Raw genomic sequence first — 21,779 nt, 5'->3', positions numbered from 1 at the left:
CGTAGAAGTATAATTTTGCTTTCTATTCAATCTTTTTGATTTAATATCGGGCAATTTAAGAGAGTACAACACACAACCCAATGGAGAGTTTTGAAGCTTACGAGCGTTCGTTTCTGTCTTATTATTCTCAAAATTCAAACAAATTCAAATTCAGCCTGCGCCCACAAGAAAATTATAAAATTGGTCCTACAACCATTTTATAATCATATCAAGATCATATCTTCGAGCGTGTTTCATCAAATAAGGTTTTTTTTTCAGGGAGGGTTGCAAATGATAGCTAAAGGATGTGGCTTTCGCATGTGTCAATACTAAATGCTTGTTGAAAACACATTTCAAAATAGCACAACATGCGTTTGGGCTCATGTTTTATGAGACCCCACATTATTGTTTGTACACAACACATTCCAATGTCATTCTTTGTCTCGTGCACAAGGTCCTCTATTCGCCGTAGACGTGATGTAATAATCGGATTAACTCCCATAGCTGTAGGGTAAACATTTTTTGAATATATCGCACTACACTAGTACGTTCACGCGGTACCTCTGCATTGAACTCGCATCTGTATGATTAGTATCTTTGAAAAGACAGGTATTGTCTTCAATCCATGACTGCAGACATACACAGGTGATGAGTGCAACCTGCTTACAGTGCAGCGTGATATATTCAAAATGTGTTTTACCCTATTGCCATGGTAGTTAATCCCATTATTACATCACTTCTACAGCGAATTGAACTAGATTACGACTTTCACAAGACAAATGTTTGATTATGGCGATAATCCAAGAGTCAGAAATCGAGTATTTTAGAATTTCAGAAATACGTGGGAACAGATTATTACATCGCTGAAAAGTTGAAAAGGAATCATATTAGTTAACTCTTTAAAATGGGTTAGAGTGACTGAGCTAGACCATTGTCGTATATATTGTGTATAAATGCGTAAATGAGTCGGAGTAGCTTTTAAGCAGGTAAGGGTCATCATTCTCATGGAGAGGTCAAATTTTCGAGTTGATCAAATCAAGTTAAAACCATTTAAGATTCAGACTCTTGTGATTCAAGTGCATCATAAATTTTCTTTAAAAAAAAATAGGGTGATGCAACATTGGTCCAAAAAAATAACTCCAAAGTTTTAGCTTCCTCGCTCATTTCGTTTGTCCGCAAAAAAAATAATGAAATTTTGGCCCCAAAAACACCGTTAAATGGTTTATCATTTAGTAATGACTACAAAATTGTGCGCCAACATTGGCCCAGTAAATAGAAACAGTTTTTGAATCCTTCTATGGGTGTCATTACAATTACACACAAAATGGTTGGGTTACCATTGGCGCGTCGTAATAAACAAGTTTAAAATATTAGTGAAAAGCGCCCTCATGTTGTTTTCTGTGGCTTGAAACTCGTTGCGCCATTAAGCACCCATATAAAAAGCAAGCTGAAATGGATAAACTAATTATTTAGAATAATAATAATAATAATAATAATAATAATAAGGCATTTATAGAGCGCAAGTAACAAGGTCTCAGTGCGCTTTACAGTAAACTCTTACTCTACAACAGCAAAAAAGATATATAAAATACACAGAAAGCATTTTTAAAATCTTACACTACAGGAATTTATCCTAGACAAAAGTGATAAAATACGCAAGAGCAATATATACATAAGTCATGCAAGTAAGAACATAACAAAACACAAGCTAAAAACAGATAAAAAGTCAGAGTCCAGATGGCCAGCATCGACACAATTGCACTCAAAAAAACACATGAATTAAACTTGCAGGTATTTCACAGAAAATAAATGAGTTTTTAGCCGCGTCTTGAAGACAGTCACAGTTGGTGAAGAGCGAACAGTGAAAGGCAGATTGTTCCAAAGGGTGGGAGCAGCAGTAGCGAAGGCTCTATCACCATAGTATTTGGTGGATGACTTGCGAGTATAATCTAGAAGCAGTTTGGATGACGACCGGGTATTGTAACTAGGCTTGTAAAGCAAGATGTTTTCAACGATGTAAACAGGCGACATGCCGTGAACAGCCTTATAGGTGAGGAGAAGCAGTTTGTATATTGTTCTTTCATGTATAGGGAGCCAATGGAGTGTTTTGAGAACAGGAGTGATGTGTTCATGACGCGATATCCTGGCAACAAGTCTAGCGGCAGTGTTTTGCACTCGCTGGAGCCTGTTGATCTCGTGCAATGGTAAGCCAAACAGGATGGAGTTGCAAGAATCAAGGCGAGACGTTACGAGGGCGTGCACAAGCCTAGCACAAGTAGCAGAGTTCAAGAAAGGACGAATTTGTCCAATTCGGCGGAGAGCAGCATGAGCACTCTGGCATACGCTGGAGATGTGGTCACTCATGGACAGATTGTGATCAACTTTGACACCGAGATTCCTAGCGGATGAAGAAGCGACAATCTCTGAGTCACCAATGGTGATACGCGGAGGTGGAAGGTAGGACGTAGAGAATCGCGAGGTAAAGTGGACAAGCTCTGTTTTAGCGTCATTAAGAACAAGTTTATTTTCCACTGCCCAGCGTTTAACATCCTCGATGCATTTCTCAATACGATGTAAGGCTTCATCCCTATCTTTAGGATCAAAAGTAAGGAACAGCTGGGTGTCGTCAGCATACACAATTGTGCCAACTCCATGACTAGTGATGACATCCTGAAGTGGGGCACTGTAGAGTGAGAACAACATGGGTCCGGCTACAGAGCCCTGGGGGACTCCCCACTTGAGATTGGCTCTATTTGAAGGAGAATCGCCGATGACGACAGACTGAGTGCGTTCCGTTAAGTACGACTTAAACCACTCTAAGGCTTTGCCCGTAATTCCATATCTTAGCGACAAACGACGATGTAAAATAGCATGGTCAATAGTGTCAAATGCACTAGAAAAATCCAGCAACACCAGGTTACTGAAGTTTGGTTTTGGGGCACGGCGAGCATTGCATTTTGATTTTCTGGTTTTAACACAAGTCTTAATAGATTTCTTTTTATGACGACCACCTCTATATCCTCTAATCTTAGGTCGAATAATCGTGATTGCATTATTAGTCACAGTTTTTAATGGAGATGATGACACATGTGTGTTAAAGCAGAACGGTCTCATTGTGATCGAAGCTAATCAGGTGAAAGTCGATAAGTCGATATGAAGTCGACACGAAGTCGATACGAAATCAACACATTATAGCATACATGGCGTTTACTATACTGATACTGTACATAGTACTCACGATGAATCCAGTGCAAAAGATGAATATTTGTTTCAAAAATCACACGAAAATGACACATAAATCCACAATCAAATGTAGGTCATAATTGGCACAGTATAATACAAAATCCAATCACACAGCAGTTTATACAGAAAACGAGACGAAATCAGTTGAAATAGGCAAAAAATAGAAGCAAATGCAAATGCAAAATTGATGGGTGCTCGTTGGCGCTATAAGAAAATTGGGGTCAAATGTCAAATTTTCTTATTTTGCGCCATTTTCACGCCTCGTTAATTTTGTGCGCCAAGGTCAAAGAACATTAAAAGTGGTGTTCAGTAGTAAAGAAACTATAACTCTAATAAAAGAAACAGAAACAAGCTTGGGTCCTGTTGGTTTAGTATTTTAATGATTTTCTAAATATCATCCTAAAGCCTAGTAAATAGTAAATAATAGACCAAATAGGGGTTCCATCAATATTCAAGCATCCACAACAGGACGTGCCAACAGGTACCCATGGTGTTTTTACTTCATTAACCATATTTAAGTGCTGTTATTTGCATTCATGTAGAAATTAGTTTGGGCTCATGTTGGCGCAAGGATATTTTAGGGGTCAAAGGTTAATCCAAAACCATAAAGTGCTGCTTTATGATAGTTCGCAATATGCAATCTTCAAGCATCCACTACTAGATGTGCCAAAGAGTACCCATAATGTTTTTACTTCAATCAGTTTATCTAAGTGCTGTTAATTGCATTTATGTAGAAATTAGTATGGGTTCATGTTGGCGCAAGGATATTTTTAAGGTCAAAGATTAATCCAAAACCATAAAATGCTACTTTTTGATAGTTCCTGCAACTAATACGCAATCTTCAAGCGTCAACTACTAGATGTGCCAAAAAGTACCCATAACGATTTTACTTCAATCAGTTTATCTAAGTGCGGTTACCTGCATTTATGTAGAAATTAATTTGGGTTCATGTTGGCGCAAGGATATTTTAAGGGTCAAAGGTCAATCCTAAAACACAAAGAGCAACTTTTTGCCAGTTTGTGCAACTGTGAAAATGTGTGCAAACATTGTTCCAATTTCTACCTCAAATGGAGTGTATATTTGCTTGTTGAAGTCATAACAATGGGATGCTCATGGCACAGTGATATTTAAGAATGTAACACCTTAATTTTGTTGAATGCAGAATGTGTATAAATCGAAACTTACCCTGCATTTTCAGATCATGTGACCATCCACAACAAACCAAGTGGAAGGTACACATGTTAAGTTTTCATGGTTTACAAAAATATTTAGGAACTGCAAAATATTATAAGCCTGCACATGTTACAAGTATATATTGATTCATTGCAGTCAAAATGCAATATTGATCTTCATTCATATAATAATATAATCGTGTAACTTCTGCATTTTAAATAAAAATGCAGATGTTGGTCACATACTTGTAATATTTGGCTCTTTAAATATTCATATGTCAATATTATCCCAAGGATTTTTATGAAAAAATGTAATAAATCGAGTTAGCATAGGTTATAGGTAGTGAAAAAATTATGGGATCTTGTTGCCATTGAAATTACCAACACTCAAAGAATGCAATTTGTCATATTTTGAGATTTTTGTATTGACCTTTGACCCTCAGAATATCATTGCGCCAACATAAGCCCAAACATATTCCTACAGATACGCAAGTAACAGAACTTGGATAAACTAAATGAAGTTATAACACCATGGGTACTTGTTGGCGCATTGAGAAATGGATACTTGAAGATTGCATATGGTCGCACAAACTAACATAAAAGTAGCATTTTGTGATTTTGAAGTGACCTTTGACCCTTAAAATATCCTTGCGCCAACATGATCCCACATCTATTTCCACAGAAATGCAAGCAACAGCACTTGAATACACTAACTAAAGTTTAAAACACCATGGGTACTTGTTGGCATATCTAGTAGAGGACGCTTAAAGTTCGCATATAGAACGGCATGGCATATTATTTACTGTTTACTTGCCTTAAGATGATATTTAGAAAATCATTTTAAAAAATTAACCAACAGGACTCAAGCTATTTACTGCTTCTTTTAGTAGAGTTACAGTTTGTTTACCACTGAACACAAATTTTTCTGTTCTTTGACCTTGGCGCACGAAATTAATGAGGCGTGAAAATGGCTCAAAATTAGAAAATTTGACCTTTGACCTCCATTTTCTTCTTGCGCCAACGAGCACCCATCAATTTTGCATTTGCATTTGATTCTAAATAACTAGTTTATCCATTTCAACTTGCTTTTTTGTGGGTACTTAATGGCGCAATGAGTTTAAAGCCACAGAAAACAGCACGAGGGCGCTTTTCACTAATATTTTAAACTTGATTATTACGATGCGCCAATGGTAACCCAACAATTTTTTGTATCATTGTAATGACACCCATAGAAGGATTCAAAAACTGTTTTCTTATCACTGGGCCAACGTTGGCGCACAATTTTCTAGTGGCTGCTAATTGGTAAACCATTTAACATTGTTTATGTTTAATTTTTTTCGGACAAACGTAATGAGCGAGGAAGCTAAGATTTTGGGGGTAGTGTCTGGGACTGATGAAGCATCATCCTATTTTTTTAAAGAAAATCCATGACGCACTTGAATCACAAAGTCCCATTTCGGTCCCAATGGCTGTTAAATATAAATATATTAGAATAATAAAACAGCATTTATATAGCGCATTGTGAATCGCATATTCCTCAATGGGCTTTACAATAACAAAATTATGTTACATCAAAATACAACGAATTCAGTATAACGATTGAATAGGTTTTAAAATACTACACACATAATTATATACATCATCAAGCAAAATAAAAATATAATTTAAAAATCAATCCAACTGTGAAATACGCAAATTATTTACTAGCACATAATTGCACAGTAACACTGCTTAAAAAAGATATGGATGGATACCGACAATTCGCTGTAGAAGTAACTAATAAATCGGATTAACTACCATAGCAATTAATGAATACAATTTTGACTATATCGCCTTGCACTACAAGCAGGTTGCACTCATCCTGTGTATATCTGCAATCATAGATTGAATACAATACCGCTCTTTTCAAAGATACTAATCTTACAGGTGCGAGTGATCAGCATGATTTGGACAACTTGATTTTGATTGAAAAAATAGCAAGTAGAAGCTTGCAAAATCACGTCGAATTGTCTGCATTGACGAGATTCATTAAGGCATATGCCGTTCTCCAAAGTTGTAAGTAAGTACCATAATTATTTCTTTAAAGTGTTCAAAATACTAACGCGAAGTAATAGGAAATCGCCGTACAGGAAATTGATGAAATCGTGGCTGCAAAACAAGGGCGTGAGCTGAAATGCAACATCAAATATACAAGCCTATTTACATACTTTCCTGTGACCCTCAAATATAAAACTAAAGAGTTTTGTCATTGATATGCACCAACATTACAGTAAACATAGCAGACTCCTCCCATTTCTACCCATTTTTTTATAAGTTCCCCCATCCCCTAAGTAACACGCGTAGTATGGACATTGTAGTAAAAGCAAAACGGTACACCGTTGTTATTTGTTGATATGAAGCTGAATAGGTACAAGGTGTACTTACCTGGAGTACCTGGGGTACTTGGAGCATCTATAATGCATACTTTGGCTGTCGACGGAGTGACTAATTTGTAGTCGGTCGGTGCTTCAGGTGGATTGATAGATAATACACAACATTCCACACCTTCATTAAGGTCATCGACCACAGCTGTGATTGAAGTAATTCCAGTGGGGCCCGTAAAATCAACTGGAGTTTCTCAAGCTATTTACTGCTTCTTTTAGTAGAGTTACAGTTTGTTTACCACTGAACACAAATTTTTCTGTTCTTTGACCTTGGCGCACGAAATTAATGAGGCGTGAAAATGGCTCAAAATTAGAAAATTTGACCTTTGACCTCCATTTTCTTCTTGCGCCAACGAGCACCCATCAATTTTGCATTTGCATTTGATTCTAAATAACTAGTTTATCCATTTCAACTTGCTTTTTTGTGGGTACTTAATGGCGCAATGAGTTTAAAGCCACAGAAAACAGCACGAGGGCGCTTTTCACTAATATTTTAAACTTGATTATTACGATGCGCCAATGGTAACCCAACAATTTTTTGTATCATTGTAATGACACCCATAGAAGGATTCAAAAACTGTTTTCTTATCACTGGGCCAACGTTGGCGCACAATTTTCTAGTGGCTGCTAATTGGTAAACCATTTAACATTGTTTATGTTTAATTTTTTTCGGACAAACGTAATGAGCGAGGAAGCTAAGATTTTGGGGGTAGTGTCTGGGACTGATGAAGCATCATCCTATTTTTTTAAAGAAAATCCATGACGCACTTGAATCACAAAGTCCCATTTCGGTCCCAATGGCTGTTAAATATAAATATATTAGAATAATAAAACAGCATTTATATAGCGCATTGTGAATCGCATATTCCTCAATGGGCTTTACAATAACAAAATTATGTTACATCAAAATACAACGAATTCAGTATAACGATTGAATAGGTTTTAAAATACTACACACATAATTATATACATCATCAAGCAAAATAAAAATATAATTTAAAAATCAATCCAACTGTGAAATACGCAAATTATTTACTAGCACATAATTGCACAGTAACACTGCTTAAAAAAGATATGGATGGATACCGACAATTCGCTGTAGAAGTAACTAATAAATCGGATTAACTACCATAGCAATTAATGAATACAATTTTGACTATATCGCCTTGCACTACAAGCAGGTTGCACTCATCCTGTGTATATCTGCAATCATAGATTGAATACAATACCGCTCTTTTCAAAGATACTAATCTTACAGGTGCGAGTGATCAGCATGATTTGGACAACTTGATTTTGATTGAAAAAATAGCAAGTAGAAGCTTGCAAAATCACGTCGAATTGTCTGCATTGACGAGATTCATTAAGGCATATGCCGTTCTCCAAAGTTGTAAGTAAGTACCATAATTATTTCAGCACGCCAAACCAAAGAAAAAGGAAATCGCCGTACAGGAAATTGATGAAATCGTGGCTGCAAAACAAGGGCGTGAGCTGAAATGCAACATCAAATATACAAGCCTATTTACATACTTTCCTGTGACCCTCAAATATAAAACTAAAGAGTTTTGTCATTGATATGCACCAACATTACAGTAAACATAGCAGACTCCTCCCATTTCTACCCATTTTTTATAAGTTCCCCATCCCCTAAGTAACACGCGTAGTATGGACATTGTAGTAAAAGCAAAACGGTACACCGTTGTTATTTGTTGATATGAAGCTGAATAGGTACAAGGTGTACTTACCTGGAGTACCTGGGGTACTTGGAGCATCTATAATGCATACTTTGGCTGTCGACGGAGTGACTAATTTGTAGTCGGTCGGTGCTTCAGGTGGATTGATAGATAATACACAACATTCCACACCTTCATTAAGGTCATCGACCACAGCTGTGATTGAAGTAATTCCAGTGGGGCCCGTAAAATCAACTGGAGTTTCTAATGTGTAGTCTGTCGTAATGGTGGCAGATATGTCTGTGCAGGTAAAGCCTATCCAAAAGGAAGAGAAATATTCAAATCATTTAGCGTTACCGTTACAATAATAATAATGATAATAATAATAATAATACTTTTGTGTGGTAACGGGAATTGGACCCAGTACCTCTGGTTTACGAGACCAGCGCCTTAACCACTTGGCCACGGGAGCTTCATGATTAGGCAGACTGGGAATTCAACCTATAAACAGTCACTTAACCCTACCTCCTTCGTGCAAGTCATCCCAATGTGGCTCGGGCTTGACAAGCGTAAATAAAGCCGTCCTCATTGTGGAGGGACATAACATGAAAAACAGTGGCTTTTTTCGACGGGAATAAGCAAACTATAATGCGATTTTATCAGTTTCGCCGTCGAGCAATGTTTAAAGGAGGAAATAGGCAAAGTGATCCCGCCCGGGAATTGAACCCAGGACCTCTGTTTAGGAGACCATCGCCTTGACCACTTGGCCACGGGAGCTTCATGGTTAGGCAGACTGGGAATTCAACCTATAAGCGGTCACTTAACCCTACCTGCTTCGTGCAAGTCATCCCAATGTGGCTGGACTTGACAAGCGTAAATAAAGCCCTCTTCACTGTATAGGGACATAACATGAAAAGCAGTGGCTTTTTTCGACGGGATAAAGCAAACTATGACAAAATTTTATCAGTTTCGTCGTCGAGCATTGATTAAAAACTTACCTATATTAACAGGAATTATCCCTGTGGGGTCTCCAGAGTCTAGATTGGGAATTACAAGGCCTATGGGGTCGGCGTCCCATCTTCTGGTACTATGTAGACGGAGTTATCAAATGAAACACACGGCACTATAAACAGATAAAAACAACAAAATATTCACGTATTTATATACAGGTCGTTAGCTATCTGCAACTTACATCCTACAAAGAAAATGAAACTTAGAAAGACTGCCTTTAATTTATGAATAAAAATTAGTAGTTTGTGACACTTTATTTTTGCCGATTTTTCCATTCCAAGTACTGCAGATTTATCGGTTTTGACCCGACTGAAAAAAACGCGCAGACGTATGTTTTTATTTGGATATTTTTTTAATTACCCCTCAAAAACGGTTAATGAAATACGAAAATATCGCATGATGTGTTAATGAGAAATAAGGTCGGGTCAAAAAAAAATAATTTAGGCCGCATAAAATTAATAATTTGGTTCTCGTCCGGAGGATTTTCATGAGAGATTTATTTTGAAATTAGCATTGCTGGTAGTTTTTGGTCTTTTCCCGAAAGTGGTCTTGTTCTTTGTACACACTAGAGTACCATTAAAAGACTAGGAAGTGATCTTTGTTCTCTAGAAATAGCAATAAAGTAGGGATTTTGTAAAAATCTACTGCCTGGGTGAAACATGCGTCGATCTTACTGATATTTCAGCACAATACTAGTATGTACCCCCAGTAATATTCTCCGAGACTTCCAAGTCGATTCGAGAAAAAAGGTGTTTTTCGCCCCCACCTAATGTATACCTAATTAGCCATCAACGCAATAGAAAAAGGTTTATTGACTCCAGGATATTGACCCACTTTTAGTAGTGTAAACAAAAAAGCAGAAAAAAAACTAAATACCCCTCACCTGACCCCAGAGGGTGGGGAATTGATGCAACCCTAGAATAATTTGGGTTTTGCTTTTTAGTTTTGCTTTTAGTTTTAGGGTATCTTGATTTCAAACTTAGTATTTAGATCAGAATAGTGATTCCTTATTATATTCCCGGGATTATATTTAACCAACAGTTTGAATATCGTTTGTTTCTAGTATGATTTATAGCCGAAAATCGACTTGTTACAGTTCGAGTGTTTATATTTTCACTGCCAAGAACGAAACGTACAAATAAATAAATGAACAAATATGATTTACAAATATTATAATTAAAGGGCAATAAGTCTACGGAACTGTGATAAGCGCTTACTGTCATTATCGATGATATGAATGTAGAGAGTGCAGGTAGCCATACATGCCACTTCATTATTGCCCATGGTCGTGAATGAGATATCGTTCAAGGTAAACCGTTCCGTTTCTTCAATCACGTTATCATCAATAATTGGGATATATACATACGAACGGAAAGTAGCACTTGCGGTACTTGGGATCGGTGTTAGAGTTACATAAGGGTAGTAATCTTCACCCTCCGTTGCTGCATCAGCGTCAGGTATCCATTTTGTGTGTACATCTGAAAAAAATATTTGTAACGAAATTTAACTTTATGTTTAAAAAGCCAAGGAAACTGCACATCCGGTTTATACCATTTTATTTTTTCACATGACAATGTTCAAAAAATTTCAATTCTACTTTATTCATCTATTGATTGATCTGAACCCAGGAATTATGGAAACTTTCGGGCCTCATAACTGCTAAATTGTTGGTCTAAAGTATATAAAAGTATACATATTTAGAATGGCAAAGACTTGATAAGTTCATCTGTGAGGTCAAATTTGGGCCAAAATGCTCATTTTGGCCCAAAATCTAAAAAACAGGTTTTGGCCCACTTTTTTTCGTGTAACGTAAAAAAAATTCTTGGGCCAAAATATTTTTTTTATTAATTTTTAAAAAATAGATAAAAAATATCTAGGTCCTGTTTTTTCATTTTTTTGAATTTCGACCAACTTAGAGAAATTTGCACCAAAAATGGTCAAAAAATCATAAAAAAGCCCGATTTTCGCCCAAATTTCAAATATTTTTGGTAAAGTTGGTCAAAATTCAAACAAATGAAAAAATGGCTCCTAGATATTTTTATCTAGTTTTTAAAAATTAATAAAAAAAAAAATTGGGGCACAAGAATTTTTTTTACGTTGCATAAAAAAAAAAGTGGGCCAAAAGGTTTTTGGGATTTTGGGCCATAAATGAGCATTTTGGTCCAAATTTGACCTTACAGATGAACTTATCAAGTCTTTGCCATTCTAAATATGTATACTTTTATATACTTTAGACCAACAATTTAGCAGTTATGAGGCCCGAAAGTTTCCATAATTCCAGGGTTCAGACCAACCTTAATAGAAAGGTATTCTGCAAATGAAAATAGCAAACTGATGCAGCTATTTCATGGCAAATAATGACAATATTAAGCTTATCTCTAATATTTTTAATTACTAGTGTTTTGTCGATAATTGGTCCGTGCTTGTTGACAATCGGGAATTTCATGGCAAGTAATGGAAATGTTAAGCTTATCTCTAATATTTTTAATTACTAGTGTTTTGTCAACAATTGGTCCATGCTTGTCGACAATCGGGAATTACTGTACAAGTGACATCAACATACTACATCTAAGATTTTTAGATTTTAACTTTGAAGCCAATTGGAGTCGACAAATTTAAATTTAAATTAGAATATGTAATATTGATATGATTTAAAACAAAATGTAGATCATTTCAAGGTCATTAGAGGTCAACTAAGGTCAAATTATATTATTAGCCAGATTGTTATTAAACTTACTGCCTACATCTTTCAGGAAATTGCAATTGTGTTCCAAATCTTTTCAAGGTCATCAGAGGTCACTTCAAGGTCACGGCTGGACTTCGTAGCCTTCGTAGGCTGCAATATATCTAGTTCTTCTTTCTTCTGTCAACCTTGACATAATTGGCTCTAGCTCCTTAATTATTTGACCGATTATAACCATTATTATGTTTTGACGAATCCAAGTGTGTGCAAATATTGGATGCAAAACATAATAATGATAAAATTGGATGCTTTACGCCCTATATTTATTGGTCTCGCTATGAATTTAAAAACTCATCGCTATGAATTTAAAAACTCATAGCTCGACCAATAAATATGGGCTCAATTGATCAATTTTATATCAAACTCAGGCACAAGCTCCACTACACCAGCCTTTGTATTTGAAATGACCTATTTGGGGTCAAACGTCACGCATGAGTAATTTTGGCTAAAAATACCTTCAAAATGCTTCTTTTCCTACAGATTACATAGTACAGTGATGAGATTGACACATATGCACTGACATTAGCTGGTGTCTATAGGGTAAACATTTGGACTACAAGGTCATGCAGGGGTCAAATAGGGTTGATTACTAAAAATCAACTTAAACTTCACTATTTGCTGCATATGAAGTGCTGTGATCATCAGAACAATGCCAAAATGACTAAAGCATTGGGTGCTTATACGATTGTAATCAAATTTGGCTTGAACATGGGGAGGGGTCTGTTTTGGGGTCAAAAGGGGTAAACGGCTGGACTCTTGCATCCCAGCGGTTTCTTCTTCTTCTTCTTCTTCTTTCTTTAGTATTTGTATCTTGTATTTCAGGAGTTTCTGTTTCTTTCTTTCTTTCTTTCTTCTGTCAACATTTGACATAATTGGCTCTAGCTCCTTTATTATTTGACCGATTATAACCATTATTATGTTTTGATGGATCCAAGTTGTGATAATATTGGATCCAAAATATAATAATGATAAAATTGATGCTTTACGCCCAATATTTATTGGTCTCGCTATGAGTTGTAAAATATTGAACTCGACTACGTCTCGTCCAATATTTTAAAACTCATAGCTCGACCAATAAATATGGGCTCAACCGATCCAATTTTATATCAAACATGGGTAACAGCTCCACTACCCCAGCCTGTACTTTTGACATGACCCATTTGAAGTCAAACATCACGCATGAGTAATTTTGGACATAAATGCGATTTTTACCCAAACTGCTTCTTCTACAGATTACATGGTAGCGTAATGAGACTTGGTAATCGGCATTAGCTAAAGTTGGGGTCTATGGGGTACACACGGCCGATTAGGGGTCAAATGTCATTAAGGGAGTATTTCTGGCACATAACCAAATAACTTCAAAATGCTTATTTCCTACAGATTACATGGTACAGAGATACGACTAACAAATATGCATTGCCATTAGTTGGTGTCTATGGGGTAAACACAGATTTGGATTTCAAGGTCATGCAGGGGTCATCAAATAGGGTTGATCACTGAAAATCACTTTAAAATTCACTATTTGCTGCATATTAAGTGCTGTGCCAAAATGACTATAGCATTGGGTGCTTATAAGGTTATAATGATCAGTTTTGGCTTGAACATGGGGAAGGGTCTGTTTTGTGGTCAAAAGGGGTACAATTCTAAAATTTGTCCAATTCGAATGAAAATTTGTATATGTGATCACGATATGATTCAAAATATGATGGAGGTCATTTCAAGGTCACCAGGGGTCAACCAAAGGTCAAAAGGGTAACATTCCAAAATTCGTCCAATTTAAATCTAAATTAGAATATGTAATATTGATATGATTTAAAACAAAATGGAGGTCATTTCAAGGTCATCAGAGGTCAACAAAGGTCAAATTATTTTATTAGCTACATTGTTATTAAACTTAATGCCTACATCTTTCACGAAAATGCAAAAGTTTTCCAAATCTTTTCAAGGTCATCAGAGGTCACTTCAAGATCACGGCTGGACTTCTTGCCTTCGTATGCTGCAATATATCTGTTTTTTATTTCTTCTGTCAACCTTGACATAATTAGCTCTAGCTCCTTCATTATTTGACCGATTATAACCAAACTTACGCAAAAGCTCCACTACCCCAGTCTTTACAGTTGACATTAACCACTTGGGGTCAAACGTCACGCATGAGTAATTTTGGCTAAAATGCGATTTTTACCCAAAATGCTTCTTCTTCTACAGATTACATGGTAGAGTAATGAGACTTGGTCATCGGCATCGACTATAATAGTTGGGGTATATTTGGTAAACACGGATTTGGGGTCAAAGGTCATTAAGGGGATTTTTGGCGCATAACCAAATACCTTCAAAATGCTTCTTTTCCTACAGATTACATAGTACAGAGATGAGATTGACAGATATGCACTGACATTAGCTGGTGTCTATAAGGTAAACACGGATTTCGAGTTCAAGGTCATGCAGGGGTCAAAATGGTTGATTACTGAAAATCATCTTAAAATTCACTATTTGCTGCATATTAAGCGCTGTGATCATCAAAATAATGCCAAAATGACTATAGCATTAAGTGCATAAAGGGTTATAATCAGATTTGGCTTGAACATGGCTTGAACATGGGGAGGGGTCTGTTTACCGGGAGAGCGTGGCGCAATGGTTAGGGTACTTGCCTTTAGTGCATGAGGTCCCGGGTTCGATTCCCGGCGGTGGCGATTTGCTGGGATATTGACTTGGAAAAAAAAGTCTGAAATTAATTGGCAACTTCTGTAGATTAAATTCAGACTTCCGCTCTCCCCATGGTTCATTTAGAATTGGGTAAATGAATCATGAAAGTACTCCGTCCGTCGGAGGGGACGTTAAGCCGTCGGTCCCGTGTACAGAGAGCCATACCTGTACATGTATCTCGCAGCCAGTTTCGAAAAGAGTAGGGTGTTAACCCCTGACTGTTCCCAACCCGCCCCGGTGTTCAAATGGACCCCAATGGAAATAAGCTTCAATAGAGGCTTTCTTGGGTTATCCAGGGTTGTCAAAACCCGAACAAATCAAATCAAATCAAATCAAAAAAAAAATTGTGGTCAAAAGGGGTAAAATTCTCAAATGTGTCCAATTCGAATGAAAATTAGTTTATGTGATCACGATATGATTCAAAATATGATGGAGGTCATTTCAAGGTCACCAAGGGTCAACCAAAGGTCAAAAGGGGTAACATTCCAAAATTCGTCCAATTTAAATCTAAATTAGAATATGTAATATTGATATGATTTAAAACAAAATGGTGGTCATTTCAAGGTCATCAGAGGTCAACAAAGGTCAAATTATTTTATTAGCTATATTGTTATTAAACTTAATGCCTACATCTTTCACGAAAATGCAAAAGTTTTCCAAATCTTTTCAAGGTCATCAGAGGTCACTTCAAGGTCACGGCTGGACTTCGTAGCCTTCGTAGGTTGCAATATATCTAGTTCTTTATTTCTTCTGTCAACCTTGACATTATTAGCTCTAGTTCCTTCATTATTTGACCGATTATAACCAAACTTAGGCAAAAGCTCCACTATCCCAGTTTTTACATTTGTCACGCATGAGTTAATTTTGGCCAAAAATGCGATTTTTACCTGAAATGCTTCTTCTTCTACAGATTACATGGTAGAGTAGTGAAACTTGGTCATCGGCATCGGCTATAGTTGGGGTCTATGGGCTATGGGATAAACACATATTTGGGGTCAAAGGTCATTAAGGGGTATTTCCGGCACATAACCAAATACCTTCAAAATGCTACTTTTCCTACAGATTACATGGTACAGAGATACGACTTACACATATACATTGACACAAGCTACTGTCTATAGGGTAAACACAGATTTGGACTACAAGGTCATGCAGGGGTTAAATAGGTTGATTACTGAAAATCATCTTAAACTTCACTATTTGCTGCATATTAAGTGCAGTGATCTTCAGAATAATGCCAAAATGACTATAGCATTGGGTGCATAGAGTTATAATCAAATTTGGCTTGGACATGGGGAGGGGTCTGTTTTGGGGTCAAAAGGGGTAAAATTCTAAAATTTGTCCAATTCGAATGAAAATTAGTATAATTATGTGATCACGATATGATTCAAAATATGGAGGTCATTTCAAGGTCACCAGGGGTCAACCAAAGGTCAAAAGGGGTAACATTCCAAAATTCGTCCAATTTATATCTAAATTAGAATATGTAATATTGATATGATTTAAAACAAAATGGAGGTAATTTCAAGGTCATTAGAGGTCAACAAAGATCAAATTATTTTATAAGCTAGATTGTTATTTAACTTAACTTTCACGAAAATGCAATTGTACTCCAAATATTTTCAAGGTCATCAGAGGTCACTTCAAGGTCACGGCTGGACTTCGTAGCCTTCGTAGGCTGCAATATATCTAGTTTTGGTTGTTTTCTTGCATATGTTTTGTCTTTATAAATTCCAAAACTGAATCGAGCTTCTGTGATAGAGCCCATTTTGTACACAAAGTATAGCGAAGTTTATTATTATTGTGCAACCTGTTAGTAAATAATCACAATGTTAAGGAGCTCCGGTAAATGGTATGGTTATATTCCTAGTGGAGACAATGATATTGGAATGTTCTGAAAGAGGTGTAATAGTAGACTGATCACTGAAATCGATTTGAAATTTAAAGAGCTATCCAATCTATGCCCATTTCGCTATGGTTATCCATGTACTCATTAGCCAAACAACGTGGATAACTGCTATCCAAGCCTTGGGCCAAATACCTTTCAACACTGTGCACTTTTATTATATTCTGGACAACATTAAGTCCATATTTCTAGAAAACGTTTCTAGAAAAAACACAGTGTGTTGCAAATTTGATTTTGAATTAACAAATAATTAATATCCATGCAGAAACAATGTTGTAGCACAAACTTGTCGCAGTCTAAAAAGTTCTTTGTTATTTTTATTATAATGTGGTAGACTTGGAACAAATCTTTACTTAGCTTACGGGCTAATTACAAACTAAACTGGGGCCAGCACCCCCCCCCCTACTCTTCAATTTCTCTCGCTATACAAGTAAGTTAAAGAAGCCTCGAATGACCGGATCAAAACGGTAACGACCCATGCCTGGCCAACTACTACGTGAAATGAACCTGACTTAACTAGAAGTGAACATCAGATGACTACGTTCAAACATAGGTGAGCTGTCCAATTTGTACCATGAACTAAAGCTATCCATTATTGTCATCGTGGAAACCTTCTTGGATGCTACTGTGAATGATGGGTCTGCCTACATAACTATTGCCTGGAGGTTATTGATATATTTCATGACTGTGCTCTTTATCCAGTGGACATTGAGCTGATGTGGCTCATTCTCAAGCTTCATTAAACACTATTTTCTGCTGTCTATAGACCACGTAGTGCTAACAGTGATATCATCAGCTTTCTGAAATCAACCATCTTGTCAAAAATTTCTTAATTCAATGCACTATCAGTAGTTATTCTTGGTGACTTCAATGTCCACCACAAGGAATAGCTTAGCAGCCTACAACATAGTGCTGCTGGACGTCGCACACCTGAGATGTGTAATGTACTTGGTCTAAGACAATTTGTCAAGGAGCCTACCCGGGAAGATTAGATTCCAGACTTGGTCATCACTGATCTTGATGCCACCTGCACAGTACATGCAAGACCAGGTACTTCAGACCATGGTCCTGTTCATTTTAAATGAACGTTCAGAAGATGGACAAGAAGTAGAAGAAAGTAACTACTTAAGGGTGGTTTTAACCCTGGAATTATGGAAACTTTTGGGCCTCATAACTGCTAAATTGTTGTTCTAATTTATATAAAAGTATGCATATTTAGAATTTCAAAGACTTGATAAATTTATCTGTGAGATCAAATTTGGGCCAAAATGCTTATTTTTGGCCCAAAATAAAAAAAAGGTATATTTTTGGCCCAAATATTTTCGTTCAACGTAGCAAAAAATTTTGGGCCAATTTTTTATTTTTTTTTATTTTGACCAACTTTGAGAAATTTGCACCAAAAATGGTCAAAAAATGCTTAATTTAAAAAAAGTCATAAAAAGCCTGATTTTTTCCCAAATTACTTGCATAAATCTTACTTGTATATTCATTGTCACCATCCCCAATACTCTGTGTGACTGTGACAGCTATAATAGCATACTTGTCACCCTCTGAAACCTCACAAAACTCAGTAGTTAGGTCCGTTATCACAGTTGGTGTACCATCCATGGGATCAATGCATTCATATATAACATCTGTTTGTAACAAAAAATAGGTTTAAATATCAAATTAACCCACTGGGCACAAATGGTTGGTATAATGTCAATATAACATCATTTGTTAACGTACACAAACGTCCTTACATGGTTACAAATGTAAATGAATTTAACTTGTGGATTACGACGTTAATAGCTATGTGAAATATTGACGTCAACATAACATCCTATGTTGACGTCTGGTTAACGTTGTGGTATGGTTACAAATGCAAACAAATTTAACGTGTCCATTTCGACGTTGTAACAGCTAACCATTAGCCAACGTTGATCCAACCATTGGGAAATAAGACCAAAAAGCCAAAATTCGTGACAAAAAATTAAAAATAGTAATTATCAGGGAATACAATGCATATGATGTTAAGACCTGTATTATCTGACGCTCTATTTTACAACGATAGTAATTATCAGTGTATACTCTGCATATGTTAAGTCCTATGTTACCTGACGCTCTTTTTTACAACGACAGTATTTATCAGTGTATACTCTGCATATGTGCAGTCCCATATTACCTAGCCTAACGCTCTATTTTACAACGATGATATGAATACAAGCTAAACCTTTGGGGTTCGATAATGAACTCCACAAAACTAACCTTCAAATTAATTAAATACAGTGCAAATTTAATAATTACTGGGCGAGAGTCACATCAGTTTTAAATGCGCCGTGTTGGCTAGCATCCGATCACTCAATGCGCATGGCTAGTACATCAATATAGAGAAAGCCAATAGGTCCATATACCGCGCTAGTTTTTCCAGGGATATGAGACCATCCCTGGCTTTTTTAAACAAGAAACCATGTTTATCGATCAAATTATTGATTCCTTGATCGACATGGCAGCTTTTTGGATCAAGAAATCAGTTTTCTTTTAATCAAGACACCACCCAGCAGACACAAAACCTTTTCGACATCATTCGCAAAATGTTATTAAAGGTTGTCAGAAAACATGTAAAAGTCGGGTTGTATAAAGGGTTATAAAGGGTATAAAACGTTTTCATAACATTTTGAAAACCTACAAATATTTTACATAATGTTATTTAAGGGGTGGGGTATGAACCTTTGGACAGTATTTATTGTGGGGCATTAGAGCACATCAGACATATCGAATTGCATGCTGAATACGAAGAATGTCCTTCTGGTATCAAATAATTTTGATTTTTGAAATTCGCAATGTAATACACATTTTATGGCAAATCATTAAAATTGATATTTTTGATATTTAACAGTACTCGAAGTTAACTTTATAAATCTGATAATATGTACTTAAAGTGTATCTAGGTGGGATAAAAAGCCGACGATCAATTGAAAATTTTGACCTTTCGTATTGAAGATATGGATTTTTTCCCAAAACACCAAAAAAATTAGGTCTTTTGGGAAAAAATCCATATCTTCAATATTTTCAATTGATCGTCGGCTTTTCCTCCCAGCTACATACACTTTAAGAATATATCATTAGATTTATAAAATTTACTTCGAGGACTGTTATATATCAAAAATGTGAAAAATATCAAATTTTAATAATTTGTCATAAAATTTGTATTATATCGTGAGTTTCAAAAATGAAAATTATTTGATATCAGAAAGACATTCTTCGTATTCAGAATGCAATTTGATATGTCTGATGTGCTCTCATGTCCCACAAAAAATACTGTCGAAACGCTCAAAACGCTCATTCCAGATCCCTTAAGTGTTGACAAAATATTTGGCCATAAATGTTTGCAAACATTAGTTAACGGTACCAATTAGAAAACATTATAAAAATATTGTTACAGTGTGTTTCCATACAAAACGTTTTAAAACGTTTTCTTTTCTACGACATTTAACTTGTTTAAAAGTTTTAATTAAAACGTGTTTAAAACATTTTTGTGCTTATTGGGCAGGCTCTTCCCCGCGGAATCAGTCTTTTATTTTATTGGACAAAATAACGTGCCATACGAGTTATTCCTGTAAATCATAACGCACACCAACTGTGCTGAATGACACCTTAGAAGAAAGTCTGACTTTTTCGCTGTCAATGACGCCCAATTTCACCACTGACTTTGTTCCTCACATTACCAACATTGTAAATAAATCTTTTGCTGAAGGTATTTTTCCAACCACTCTCAATGGCATATCTGTATTTAATTTACCGCTGAACATACTTTTCAACCATTAATTTGCCGATGGACATTACTAATTTGCCAATCATAGAACTAGCCAGGCGCGGATTCAGGGGAGGGGGCGGCGGCGGTTAAATTGCACGTATAAGTAGGCCCATGCCTAAACCGCAGTCGGGTCAATAGCATGTGATTATTTTAGGCATTGCTTCAAGGCGGGTACGCGGGTCGTCCGCCCAAAAGAATGTGAAATGTACGGCGGGGCCGCCGATATGCAGGGCCCGTCACATTTTGCCACCAAAGTCAGTAGGACTTAAGACGGACTCCACGCTGCCTTCAATTCAACATCGATCTTTTAATTGCGAATCTCAAGCCTTAGGCCTATGGAAATTTTTGCAAATTGAGTTCGGGCCCTTTTTTGTTTTAAAAAGCAATGATATAGGCCCCCTTTAGTATAAAAATAATGGACCACAATGGCTTCAATTGGACCTTCATTTTGTAAAATTTTCAAACTTCTCAGGGGGAACATCCATCTCAGACGCCCCTGCGTAAACAGCTGCCACTTTTTGCTTCTGTATTTAACACCCAGCACTTGATGTTTTAACCAATAATTCCCACAATAACAGTGAAAAAATGTCTTCAATTGGCCTGCCATTTCGCAAATTTTATATTTATATTTTACACAATAATAGTGCCTAAACGATCCACCAAATGGCTTCAATTAGGTCTTCATTTTGCCAAACTTTCTCACATCTCAGGGGGCATATCCCTCATCAGACACCCCTTGCGTGGCGCAAATTTTAGGCTTTTTCAAACTAAAACTTTACGAGAGGGGGACACCCACCCCTGCGTCGAGCAAGCGCGACGCGAAGGCCATTTTTAAAACTTTATTCTTTTTTTTTCAAACATTGCCCCTCCCCCTCGGACCGCTCTAGATCCGCCACTGGAACTAGCATGAACCAGCATGTCTACATACGTATCCCTTCACCACAGCACACACCGATCACCCCGAATAACAAATTACCTACCGACAGCATACACATCATGTAGAATCAATGTGAATATGCCAAGTAATATCAATTTATATTGTCCCAACATGGCTAGGTTCTCTTTAGTTTCCACGACCAGTGTGATCTGTGGTATGCATTCCGTTATGCCAGGGAAGTGCCACTAGGCCCTTT

The 21,779-nt window shown here is 36.6% G+C and overlaps 2 protein-coding genes across 2 annotated transcripts in view; both read right to left on the bottom strand.

Annotated features, from left to right (window-relative positions):
- Positions 1-9,076, bottom strand: part of LOC140137900 (uncharacterized) — a 21,100-nt gene extending 12,024 nt beyond the window's left edge. The window contains exons 1-3 of the mRNA XM_072159709.1: positions 9,013-9,076; positions 8,560-8,802; positions 6,819-6,962 (exon numbers count right to left, since the gene is read on the bottom strand). Coding sequence (XP_072015810.1) covers positions 6,819-6,962; positions 8,560-8,802; positions 9,013-9,076 — 451 coding nt within the window. The remainder of the gene's footprint in view (positions 1-6,818; positions 6,963-8,559; positions 8,803-9,012) is intronic.
- On the bottom strand, positions 8,578-21,779 carry LOC140172659 (uncharacterized). Its single transcript, XM_072195795.1, has 5 exons — positions 21,627-21,779; positions 18,329-18,484; positions 10,716-10,976; positions 9,486-9,610; positions 8,578-8,802 (listed from the first exon to the last, which is right to left on the bottom strand). The coding sequence occupies exons 1-4, from the start codon at positions 21,694-21,696 to the stop codon at positions 9,546-9,548; spliced, it is 552 nt and encodes a 183-aa protein (XP_072051896.1). The 5' UTR covers positions 21,697-21,779; the 3' UTR covers positions 8,578-8,802; positions 9,486-9,545.

The sequence above is a fragment of the Amphiura filiformis genome, chromosome 2 (assembly GCF_039555335.1).
Source record: "Amphiura filiformis chromosome 2, Afil_fr2py, whole genome shotgun sequence".
In the NCBI taxonomy this organism is placed as follows: Eukaryota; Metazoa; Echinodermata; class Ophiuroidea; order Amphilepidida; family Amphiuridae; genus Amphiura; species Amphiura filiformis.
This window is presented reverse-complemented; position numbering and strand designations above follow the sequence as displayed.

Coding starts and splice junctions, on each gene's coding strand:
- LOC140172659 (XM_072195795.1), bottom strand. CDS start 21,696: ATGTTGGGACAATATAAATTGATATTACTTGGCATATTCACATTGATT. Junction 10,977..18,328: donor TGGTGACAATGAATATACAA/GTAAGATTTATG, acceptor TATTTTTTTCAG/ATGTACACACAAAATGGATA. Junction 9,611..10,715: donor TCATATCATCGATAATGACA/GTAAGCGCTTAT, acceptor ATCTGTTTATAG/TGCCGTGTGTTTCATTTGAT.